This window comes from Cinclus cinclus, chromosome 2, assembly GCF_963662255.1.
Source record: "Cinclus cinclus chromosome 2, bCinCin1.1, whole genome shotgun sequence".
Classification (NCBI taxonomy): Eukaryota; Metazoa; Chordata; class Aves; order Passeriformes; family Cinclidae; genus Cinclus; species Cinclus cinclus.
The window spans coordinates 27,123,514-27,136,054 of NC_085047.1; the positions used below are offsets into that span (position 1 = coordinate 27,123,514).

The 12,541-nt window shown below is 46.6% G+C and overlaps 1 protein-coding gene across 1 annotated transcript in view; it reads right to left on the reverse strand.

Annotated features, from left to right (window-relative positions):
• The window catches only part of ARHGAP31 (Rho GTPase activating protein 31), a 56,157-nt gene extending 50,213 nt beyond the window's left edge, over window positions 1-5,944 (reverse strand). Inside the window, exon 1 of the mRNA XM_062512748.1 lies at window positions 5,845-5,944. Within this exon, the coding sequence (XP_062368732.1) occupies window positions 5,845-5,944 (100 nt within the window). The remainder of the gene's footprint in view (window positions 1-5,844) is intronic.
• Between the last annotated feature and the right edge of the window lie 6,597 nt (window positions 5,945-12,541).

Here is a 12,541-nt window from a genome sequence, read left to right on the forward strand (position 1 = left end):
CCCTGCCACTTCCTTCCTTGAATGGAGGCAAGTGTTTGCAGAGCCACCAAGTAAGGTAGGTCAGGAAAGTGATCTAGATTGAAGGCAATTTGCCTCCAAAAAAAAGGTTTCTTTTCAGCTTGGTCAGTTCGTGAGACAGAGATCTCCAGTGCCACAGTTTCTAATTTTGACAGCAGGATGAATGCAACTCTTCATTCTTCTGCAGCAGATTAAATGAGTGTGTGGCACTTTCATTTTTCCAAGGGGACTTTAAAAAAAAAAAGGTTCATCTTTTTCCTCCACTTTGCCTTTAATGATTCTTCAGCAGTTTTCCCAGGATTTCTTGCATGCATCACTAACCAAAAGCACCTACCCAAAAGTATGGGCATGCCTTCACTTTGAAACATCACTACAGGAAAGACAGCTTAAGAAAATGTCATAAGTGAACACAAATGCAGCCTTGTGAACACAAATGCAGCCTTATGAACATAAATGCAGCCTTGCGTGGCACACACTTACTTCTGCTATGGACTTGTATGCACCCTCATGTTCATCCCAGCATGCTCCTATCCCAAAAGACAAGCAAGGGTGAGGAAAGAAGGCCACAGGGCCAGAAAAGCTGCTTCACATCTGTATAGCAGGTTTAATGATTGGCTCCAAAGGGAGTCTGTTCTTGAAGCAAGAACATTTTTCCCTGAGTGACAGGTGTCCTTATCCAGTTTTGTATGGACAAGGCTGCTTCACAGTGAAACACATGATGACAAAATCACGCAGAGGACAGTGTGCTTAATGGGCTGTACCAAAACAAGCAAGCAGTATCCCAGCCCAAATTTCCTTTGCACCCAGCACATTACTACTGAATTATTGTTACTGCTTTCCCTCAGAACTACTTGCCTATGCTACAGTAAAGTCTTTGCCTACCACAGCTCTAAGTCACATTTAAGAACATGTTTGTGGAGCCAGGGCTAGCCAGGGCTACCACGTTTTTGAGACCACTAATGCAAAATGAAAACTTTCCTTATTCTTTCATTCAAATGCAGTTATTACAAGGCAGAAGCAGCCACTGCACAGCCACACAGCACAGAAGAGTGTCATATGGGCAAGCCATTTTGTTGTCTCCTTTCCCATACAATCAAGAGACTTATAAGGGTTCCTCACGTGCCTCCCTACATTTCAAGACAACAGCTCCTCTTCACTACCCAGACTCCGGGAGTGCTGCTATCTGCCCTTGCTGTCTCTGCCATGTCAAGAAGGAGCCTCAAGTCAGGAGAACAAGGGAGTTGGTGGCTTCAAAATTTCTCAAAGTAGCCCTTTTTCTAAAGCAAGTAACAAACAAAGCCAATAAACTGAATTAAATTAAGAGATAGAAAGCGTTTTGGGTGCTACAGGCTCAGGATGAGAGCCATTGTGGGAGCTGTGGGGAGTGTGGGAGGGGGTTGAGGGGAAAAGCTGAGCTCATTGCATCCCAACCAGACAACATCAGGCAGGAAACAGATGTGGAAGAAACCACAGAGGGGTACAGCAACAGCAGAATTAACTCTCCAGCAAATAGGGGAATCTCAGACACACAGAATTGACCTGCATCGTAAGAATAAGGCATCAAGTCTGAGATTTGACTTAATGCAGACCTGGTAGCACCTCCTAGCCCAACACCTAGCCACCAGCATACCAAAAAAACAAAGGAAATAGTTCCGTCTTTTCCCAAGTCCTAGCTAGCCCTAAGCATGTGAAGCAAAGGCAGGTTTGGATCTATAGCAGTTCCTATGCAAAAGAGTGGATTATCTTTTACCATCACATTCCAATTCTTGTAGATGCTGTGTGCATTTCCATTTTAAAAAGCAGAAGTTGTACCTACCTGTATACCTGAAATTCCAGCTTGAATCTCCCACAGTTAGAAGCACCGGGAATATTAAACTCCCTTTTGATTTAGTTCCTCTCACTTTAACAGCTTTGGCTCTTACAACAGTGTCCTCTTAGAACACTTCTGTGATATAACCAGAAGCAAGACTGTTCTTTGTGACTGTTTTCTTAAGCAGTTCTGAGTGTCCTGCCCCAGCTAGAGATGGTGCACAAACTTGTGTCTTGTCTTCTCTGCTAGCCCATTCATCACCAGAAAATTATACTGTTGTTACTACAGGAACTGAGTTCCTGATGTGCAGCTCTCACTGAATTCAGCAGAGGCGCAATGCATTTTTCTCCTTTGGAAACCAAGCTGCTCACCAAGAGGCCAAAACATGACTCCTTCAAGACTATTATCTGTTAGCCCCATTGCACTCATATATTTCAATAAAGTTTGGCACAGTAAAATGTTTTAGTACAGGGCGTTAGTACTCACTTCCTTCTGCATGGATGCCTATCTATGTCCAAAGTCTGGTCATGGACACTGCTTTCTAGTGAAGCTTTTATATTCCAAAAGATCACTTGCCTTCAAGCGTGGATTCAGTGCTGGAAGTGATGCAGGAGGGACTATGTAAAATTAGACAACTTTTCCTCATTGGTATTGCCAGCCATCATTCTTTTATGGCTGATGTGAGCTTGTCCTCATACACGCTGCCATTTAAGCTGTTGTTTGATAATTATGGTGAGGAGGAAGAGAAGTTTCTTTTTCCCTCTCACCAAAAAAAGACTTGAAAACATAACCCAGATGCACACTGAAATTTTAGAAAACAGAAAGCAGACAAAGAACCCAGCATTGATTTTATGTCATGGTTTTTGTGGCCTGAGTCATGATTTTAAATGCCTGTGTGCACTGATAGCAGTCTGCCCCCACAAGGAGTGTGACCAGTATCTGTGTAGAGACTAGACTGGCAGCAGGAAAAGGCCAAGTAGGGTCAAATGTGATACTGACAGGAACTGACTTGAAACAGTAAATTCAACACATCTGAGTTTCTAACCAGCCACCAGATATCCACATCTGCCCATCACCACTGACCTATGTCAGATCTGAAGAATCAACTTAGGGCTAAAGACTTTGTATCACATTTTTGGCTCCTGAGCTGCTTCACTGTACCTTCTAAAGTCTTCCTATTTGATAGTTTTTAAATACTTCGTAGTTCTGCTGCAGCTTTTATTTTATTATCATAAAGTTCTTTCTAACAGAGGCTTAGGTACATGGATCTGGTAAGGGAGACAGCAGGATCTTTGGCTGTCTCTGAAGTGAACCATACCGAGTTATTAAAGAGTTAAATGAGAAGAGAGGAAATGCTGATACCTTTAGCAGGATATAATTCTCTCCACTGGAATTTGGCAAAGACACAGGGAGTAAGGTCCTTACAGAAAACACAAGTTGCTTGTCAACAACCACAAGCATGTAGGGACTCAAACTGTGCCTCTCCTCCACAAAGCATCGCACAAGTAGTGCAGCACCCCCTAACTGCAAAGGTCATGTACTAACCCAGAGGGGACAATTCCAAACTGAATCGTCTTCACTAGCCTTGGCCATCCCCTGTGCTCCCTCGGCCAGCACCAGCAACGCAGGTCTCAGCCTCTCCTTGCCTGTGCAACTCCTGTCACACATAGCTGCACTGCAGAACGGTGTAAACCAAACCTCAGCACCGAAAGCACAACCAGTATGACTCACGTCCTGACGGGCCCACAGCATCTCCTTTTCCATTTAACCCTTCTGGGTGCATTTTAAAACCTGCTTTCAGAAAGGTCCACAACCAAACGTTTACTGAACAGCAGCCAAAATGCTCTCCTGCTCTTCATCACTCTCAGATACCAAGAACAGTCTAAGAACTTTGTTACTTCTTAGCAGGGAACACCCTGAGCCTGCATCCCACCAGTTAAACACACAGCACTGTGTAAAGCAGTGAGAAAGCTACAGCTTAATGTAAAACTTGCTGCTTACAGGAGCACTGACTTGTCACTGGAAAAAATTCTTAGCAGGACCATTCAACTCTCCCCAAACCATCTCTCATATCCTAAATGCTCTTCTAATTTGGTTGCAAGTTTCTGATGTCCTGGTGACATCTCAATCTTCATTTCTTTCCCCAAGACACCACTTCAGCATTCTTGGTCATTCCTATTCATCCTGAGAGTCCCACCACCAACAAAATTATTATCTCTAACGCTTTAATTTCTTTTCCTCTTGTCCTCATGAATTGGAGCTTCCAGTCTAACTGATACCCTTAACAGTGAACCTATAACAACTGAGTCTTTCATTTCTGGGTCCCACAGTACTGGGCAATGGGATGTGCTACTGAACAAACAGCAGTAGTGTATAAATGAAAGGAACTTCCTATTCTCCCCCACTGCTCCTCAGCATGGAGAGATAGGTACATTGGAACTGTGAACCATGCCACAAATGAGATTTGAGAAAATGTCCATCCTTCTTGTTCTAAAAAGACTATTTTTTAAAATAAAAGATGGGATTTTAGGTAACAGATTTTGCTTGTCTGGCCTAATTTCAACTGCAGTAACTATGTTTTTGCCTTTAAAATTTCCCTTGCTGCTCCAAGTGAATATACTGCCTGTGCTCACCTTCCCTGTGTAGTTTTCCAGTGCTCCTGTAAACAGTTGTAAATAGTTCCTCCACCACAGAGGTTCATGGTAGCACTGAATGGAATTTATCTGTCTGTACCTCACACTGGCAAAGGGACATCAGCTCATTAAGTTTGTTATTTTTTTGACATTTCAATTCAGTTGCTGTTAAGAGCTATATAAGTTAGAAGATCCAGTACCTGTTACAGACAACCCACAATGCAATTGAATGGCTGGTTTTCCCCCATACCTAAATAAATGCACATATACAACATTTTATCTTAGTGATACATTTACTGCCCTCTTCACAGTGCAACAGAAAGAACTCCTGTTATGCAGTACATCCCTCTGCCAGTGTGGTTCCACACTGCACTTCATCAGCCATGCTCATCAGCAAATGAAAGGCCTGATTGTACAGCTCTCCCCACAAAGCTGAAAATGCTGCTAGAATTAATTTTTTTTTTCTGGAAATAACCTGACATTGGTAAAGTTAGTTAATTCAAATTGGAACATAATGCTAAACCTGGATCATAATGCTAACATCAGGGATGGTAACAGGCATGTATTTATTTTTTACTCTGGCTGAACTGCAGGTCCTTCTGCTGACCAAACTCACAACCGCTTCTCTTGTCGTCCAACCCACCTTAAGAAAAAATATTCTGCCCCTTTCCTCATCAAGAACTGACCATTTCAAATTTAGGACCCCCTTATTTTATTGGAGTTACCTCTTGTCTGAGCTACTGTTCTCATCCAATACCTGGGAGCGTGAAGGTCCCGGGGAGAAGTGAAAGCCAACCAGCAGGGTGGTGAACATGTTATCTCAGATGCCTCCTACACCACACACCCTACTCCACTCCATAACCCAGTCTCTGTCCTGTCTCCATCCACCAGTCCAAGGATAACACGGGATTTCTACTGGAGTCCAGTTCCTCCCTAGAGTCCTCCAAAATTCTAGTCTCATGGACTTAAAGTGGATTTTGAATTCCTGGAGGAGGCAACACTGAGCACAGTTCAGATTGCCAAACCTGACTCCCTAAAAGCCTACTACTCCCTTCCACAGTGAGGCAGATGGGAGAAGGCATCACAACCGATGTCGGGCTGTCTATGTACACACTTAGGCAGCCCGAGAACCCCAACCCAGTCCTTTCCACACACACAGCACTACTCATGCAAGGGTCATGCAGATGCATCACCAAAGCAATCTTCCGATCCTTCATTCATTGTGAGTAATGGGGCAGTGACTCCACTTCCCAGAGATAAATCAGCTCCATGATGTCTAACCCTTAGCTTTTGGAAAGGTCTGGTTTGCAGTCCTACCAGTAAGAATAGGAGGACACGCGCCTGGCTTTTCTGCAACCAGAGTGGGAATAAAGAAGCATTTACCATCCTGCCCAGAGCTCTCGAGATATTCCGTCAGGTCGCAGCCGAACGCGCTCGCGGCTCCCTTCCTCTTGAGTTTCTGCTTGGCTCCCTTGTTCTTCATGAGGTTAGTCCCAAAAGAGGTTCACCCCCCTCCTGCCTTGCCCCCCTCCCCCCGGCCTCACGCTGGGAGACGAAATTCTTGCTCTTCTCCTCAGACCACCGCCCGTGTCCCGCTTCCAGGAAGCAACATCGGGGGTCCCGTACAGCGTCCAGCCAGAGAAGTAAACATTAATCCCCACCAGATGTTGGGCTGTTCCTGTGGCAGAAGGACAGGGCGAGAAAAGGCTCCACAGCCGGCAGCAGCAGCGATCATAGCCTGAGCCCAGAAGGGTTCACATCAGAGGCAAGTAGGTGGTGGAAGGGTGCCCGCATCAGAGCTGGCAAGCTGGGGGTAGGAGATGGTGGGGCGCCGTCTTTTCCCTCAGCGCAGTGCCGGACCCTCCACAGCCACCTTCTGGGTTTCGTTAGTCGCGCTGTCGCCGCTCCAGCAGAAGCCGTCCCAGCCTGGTCGTCCTCCTCTTGGCTTTCGGAGGAGACTGAAAGTTCAAACGGGCTAATGAAAAGGGACTGGGGAAGAGTCTGCACAAGGCTTCTCGTTGGCTCCCCCCCTTCCCCTCCTCCTGCTTCGGACAGTTGGAGGAATGAGAAACCAGTTTCCTGTCCTGACTCCCGCTCGGTCGCTCTCTCCTTTCCCCCGTTTTACAAATACTAGGATTATCCAGCTCAAAAAAGCGCTGAAAGGAAGTTAGCTGAGGAGGGGGGCGGAGGACGGTTTTTGGCAGTGAAGTGAGTGTGTGTGTGTGAGTGTGTGTGAGCGAGAGGCTGAGGGAAGGCGGGGGAGGAGGAGTTGGGGTACAGGGATGGGGATCGGGAAAGGAAGAGGGAAGATTTGCCCCGGCAGATAACGGACTCCCCGGGACGAAATCTCTGCGGGGCGACGCAGCCCCTAGCGCGGACAGGCGCTTCGAACTGCTCTGCCAGCCCGCAGCTCGGCAAAGGCCGAGCAGGGTCCGGCGAGGAGCACGGAGAGCGGGAGCCTCTCCAATAAATCTCTGCCTCTGCGCGCCGAGTCCTTCGCTGCAAGGCGCCTTCCTGCCCTCCGGCATGGCTCTTGTCACCGCAGGATCTACCTTCCTCTACAGAGGCGCAGGCTGGAGCTGCTGAAGTGCAAGGAGACAGAGAGTTGGGAAATTAAAGAGAAGGGGAAGGAGGGAAACCTTCAGCTCCCTCCTCCCGGGCAAGCAGAAACAGATGCTGTCCGGGCATCTAAGTTTGCGTACTTTTGAGTCAGCTCCCCAAGAAGGCTCCCCCTGATCAACAAAGGGATTTAGATAAGGAGCTGAAATTACTCAGTACAGCAAGAAGAGAAATGGGACAGGTCTGCCTTCAGGCCCTGAGCCTTGTCTGTGTCATCTCTCCCTTCGCACCACAAACACTTTTCTGGTCCTGTTTTCAGTACACCTCATAAGAGCAGTTCCTTGCACTTGCTTCACTTTTTTTTTTATCCCAGAAATTCAGATTTCTTTACAGAATTGAGTATGCACACCAGCACGCCCAGGGAGGCAAAATTAACTCTCCTAAGGCTTCACTGATCCTTCTTACTCTGTGCCAAATGTAGCTGTATGGGTCTGGGTCAAAAAATGAAGAAACAAATGAAAAATAGGCTATTGTAGTTTTTACCAAAAATCAGGCCAAAGACAAGGAAAGTAGTTTTGGTTTTGGGGAAAACTGGCCAGGAAATGCAGCCAAGGACACCCTTAAGCCACCTCCCTTCACAAGCCTCAGCTCTGCATTCTGATGGGGCAGAGGAACCCCTCTGCAAACTCACCACCTTACTCACTTGAGAGTAACTTTTCAGAGAAATCAAGCCTCCGTCTGAGATCTGACTACTTCCAAAATCAATTCAGGTCCTGTTAGTATGGTGTAATCGTTTTCCTTTAGAAGTGTTGGATATTACCACTTCACATATAAAAAAACACCAAGGGACCTAGTGAGGGACCTTGCACAATTATAACTCCAACTCTGCACTGCAATTATCATAATTATCCCCATTTTACAGCTGAATGCCTGATGGGTTGAGGGGAAAATTATTTGCAGAATGTGTCATAGGGATGTCCGGCCTGTCACCTCCCTGCCTTCTGCTCCAGCTTGCAGGCTAAGGAGGAAAACTGAGCTCTCACCACCAGACCAGTGGTTGTTCTCAGGAACATGCAGTCCTCATGAAACACTTAGAACTTCCTTGAATTTATTCTGGGCTTCTAACAGCACCTTGATGTTGAGTCAAAGCAGAGGATCCCTCCCCGCACAGGTGTGCTGCCAAAGCCATCGCATGCCACAGTGCATCCTGCCTGCCTGCAAGGGCCACACTTCACACAGCTTGCACAGACAACAGGATGCTCAGACCTGCATGGCTTGCCAGGCCATCTTTCCATTGTGTCTGGGTGGCTGGCTGCCTTCTGTAGGAAGGCAAAGCCCTGTCCTAACCCCCTCGGGGAGGAGACATGTCCTGCTGCACTCGCCAGCCCTTTCCCACATGGCTGAGTCCCCACACTGGACCAGTGGTGAAAGAATAGGTTCACCACGGCGTGTAGCCACACCTGGAAGTCCTGAACTCCCCTCTGCAGAGCCCTCCCTCCCTCCCTCTCTGAGCTAAACAAGCTGTTTAATCTCACTGTGTCAGTCTCCTCCATTGCCCTACATCAGAGGGAGGTCAATCACTTACAGGGTCTGTGCGCACCTGTACTTTCATCTGATGACCCTCTATATCACACTCCTGCCCCATCTCCATTTTCTTGCCTTGTCTTATATATGGTTTCACCACTACTCTCTTGCAAGTTTATCCAAACAGAATGTCTTCAAAAGAGGATGCCTTCATTTTAAATGGATAATAAATTTTAAAAATAAAATCACCCCCTGCATGAGCAAAGCTTCCTCATGTCACCAGTGAGGGAGTTCTGGCCCCAGGGGTGGGGGAAAACCATGTGCAGCATGGACCCCCTCCCATCCCTTGCACAGCCCTGCTCCAAGGCTCACAGTCCCAGAGTATGGGCACTCAGCAGCACTGCTGGGTCACCCTCACCCTGTGGTGTTTACTACAGGCCAGTAGGCATTTTCAGCAGAAAGCACAATTTCTTGGTGCCACCTTTGGAACCCATGGTGGTGGGCCTGCTGGCTGATGAACACTGCAGAAATTAAGTAGTGCCATCTTATTTTGGTTATTTGGGGTCTGTCGTCTGCTGCCCTTATCCCAGTCAGGACCCTGGACCCTGAGTGTGAGCACCAGGCTTCAGGACCCACCGCCAGCCATCACCACCATGGTACTGTAGTGGGGAAAACAAGAGAGACTGCTACCCCTGTGACAAAAAGAAATTGTATTGTTAACACAAGTACAAGGAAGAGAAGCTAGAAACAAAACAGGGAATATTCCCACTTTATTTACAGAAGCTCTTTCAGATGCTGTAGGTTTGCTGCCCTGCTGCCTTGTGCTGCTGCCCAGCTGTTCATTCCCTTGGAGGGAAGAGAGCTGGAGAAAGGAAATGGCATGGCAAGCAGGGTGAAAGAGACATGTGCTGCAGTGAGAGCAAGAAGACATGAGGAGCTCCAGGAGAACACCTGCCAGGCAGGCTGGGCTACAGGGGTGCTTCCCATACCAAGAAGACAGAGGGGAGGTCTCTACAGGATTGCCCAGGGAGTCTGTGGCCAAGAGGAGGAGATGAAGGAGGAGATGAAGGAGGAGGAGAAGGTCAGGCAAGGTGAGTGGGAGCCAAACAAAGGAGGCTTTACAAGTAAAGCACTTCATACTGGAGCCTGAAATCAGTGCTGAGCCAAGGGATTTTTCTGAGGGAAAGGGGCAATGCTCTCCAGAGAGTAAAAAATACAAAGTCTGGATTTGCACAACCCAGGAGGCAGAGCAAGTCTCTGAACTAGCATGAGTGAGCAGGGCTAAGGAGTAAGCCAGTGTCCCTCCTGGAAAAACATTCACAGACAAGATTAGGCAAACCTGGAGAGGAAAAGTTCTCAGGCAAGAAGTATGGAAAGCAAAATGGAATTCAAGGTTGAAACAGCTGGAAAAGAAGGGGGGAATTCTCTCCCTCCTAAAAAAAAAACAAAAACACAAAAAGAAAAAAGTGAGTGCAGAATAGGGGCAACACCAAGCCAAACTGGGGATCTCGTAGCAGTCATCTTTCCATAGAGATTCCTTCCTCACTTCTGCCAACATATGCAGAATATGATTGCCTTGCAGTGCCACAGCCCAAGTCTGGAAGCCATGACCCCTGACAATTACTTTAATTCCTTCCCTTTGAACCTGCAAATATAGGTCAGGATTTTAAGTTAGTTACAAGGGTCTACCTGACAGTGAGGGCCACAGGTTCACACAGGAAAGTGGGGCACCTTCCCACTCCACCTCACTGCTGATCAGCGCTGCCTCACCTGCCCTTCAGCTTGAGAACGGATGTGGCAAACCAGCCTTGTGTGTGTGAATGTACACAGCATGGATAATTACTTTACAGTTCTTTGCAGTTCTCTCCATTCTCATAGAGGAGGTAACAGTGACACCAGAAGCACTCTGAGACCCTGGGGAACAGCTTTGGCCATTAGGTCTAAGTATTTCTTCCCCTTCCACCAAGAGCTGGGGGCTGTGGCTGAGGCGTTGCACAGGCTATTTCTGGGCACCCATCTCTCCCCTCCCTGCTGCATTTCCTTCATTGTGTTTGAGGTCTTTCCTATCTGTGGCCTTTAAATCTCCACCAATCTGCCAGGCGCCACTCAGCACAGAAGAGGGGGGGAGGCAGACTCAGAGAGGGGGAGATCTGAACCCCTAAAAATAGCCCTGCCAAGTACGTCTGTTTTCCTGACACAGACGGTTCATTGTTAGATTCTGACACACCAGTTCACCCTCCCTTCCCACCCCTCAGCATACTCTCTTTCCTCTTCTGCCCCTCTCCAGAGCAGTTTCCTGCCTACTCACATTTCTGTGGCCAAAACTGGAGTGCATTGTGAATCCAAAGGCTGACGTGGAGCCTTTTGTTTCTCTGAGTACATTTTGGACCACAAAGGGCTGATCTTTGTCACAGGGCACCTATCACTCTTGGTTCCTAATTTCACCCATTCCCAGCCACACAAGCCCTGTCTCCTCAGCTCTCATCTCCCTTTTCGCCTTCCACCCTCTTGACCTACACCCTGACATACCTTGTTCTGTGTGTCTCTCTTCCTTATGCAACTGGTTTGTCAGATACTTTGCACAGCCCAGAATCTCAGATACAAATGAAGGACACACCCCACACATGTTACCGGGTCTCTTTGCTGCTGACTGCCTGCCCATGACATGACCGTCTGACCAGGGGTGCAAGGTTTAGTGGTGGCCTTGGCAGTGCTGTGTTAACAGTTAGACTCAATGATCTTAAAGGCCTTTTCCAACCTAAATGATTCTAAGCACTCCAATATAACATGATATTCAGTACTGACCATACAGAGCACAACTACAAAACATGCAACTATGTTTTTAGCCAGATTGCCTTCTCTAATTGTTCACAGCCCTTTCAGAGATGTGTTGGATACAGAAAGCAGGATGAGGAATATATCTCCATTCCCTTACTCAGAGCACAAACTTGTTTGAACCATGATATTTGTCTAATTCTGTGTTTGTCCAGCATCTAGCACAGAGGATCTCTAATTCTTGACTGGGCACTCCAACTGTTTGCTATTTAAACAACGTAAAGACCATTATTGAAAATCTTTATGTCTCCTTGTGTAAAACTCTATTGATAGCTCAGTAATATCTGACAGTATTGTAAAACAAACATTCAGAGAAAAGAAATCTATCAGATGAGCCAAATAGTTAGCAAAAGCTTCCTTCATCTCAGAGGCATGGTCTGAACCTCCTCCTAGCATCTTACCAGCAGGATGACCCATTTGGTGAGGCAGGAAACCCACAAACCTTCCACAATGGAGACATTCCAAAGTTATACAGGCCTTTTTGAGAGCATCCTGCCAGCAAATTTTGAATAACTTCAAAGAGACAACAGGCAACTATATGCTGAGTAGAAGCAAGGTAGTGTGTCACAGAGGTCATTTCTTCAATACATTGCCTCACTGTAAATATCAACAATAAAGATTCACACCAAACCAGGAAAAGTTTTTGCCTGCTTTTTTCTGCCCAATCAGCTAATCAAACTTGCTTAAAACTACATTGTGACTCTATAGCACAGCAAAAAGCCGAATCAGCTACACCTGTGAACATGGGATATGTCTTAACCATGAGGCCATTTCTTCTCATGTCTTACCAGCCGTGAATACAAGTGATAATCAGAATTTTCAAGCACAGATGGAGTCTCTAGGAGCTGAGAAAACTCAATTGGAGAAGAAAATCCTGAGATCAATCGTTCTATCATCTATCTGTCTATCTATCTATCTATTCTTTTAGGGAAGGAGAGTTTCAAGTATCAGTCTCTTCCTCCACATTTGCAACCCATAGGTTTTGTTGCAGTTTCCCCATCCCTTTAGCCTATAAACACTGTTCTAACAGTAATGAAAAATCCGTTGAGCTAAAGGCCTATAATTAAAAAAAAAGAAACTATTTAGTCTCTCATGTCCTCAGTTCTGCCAAACAAGAGCATTGTAACAGCACTCTAGAAAACCCCACGTGCATCATTAGCCC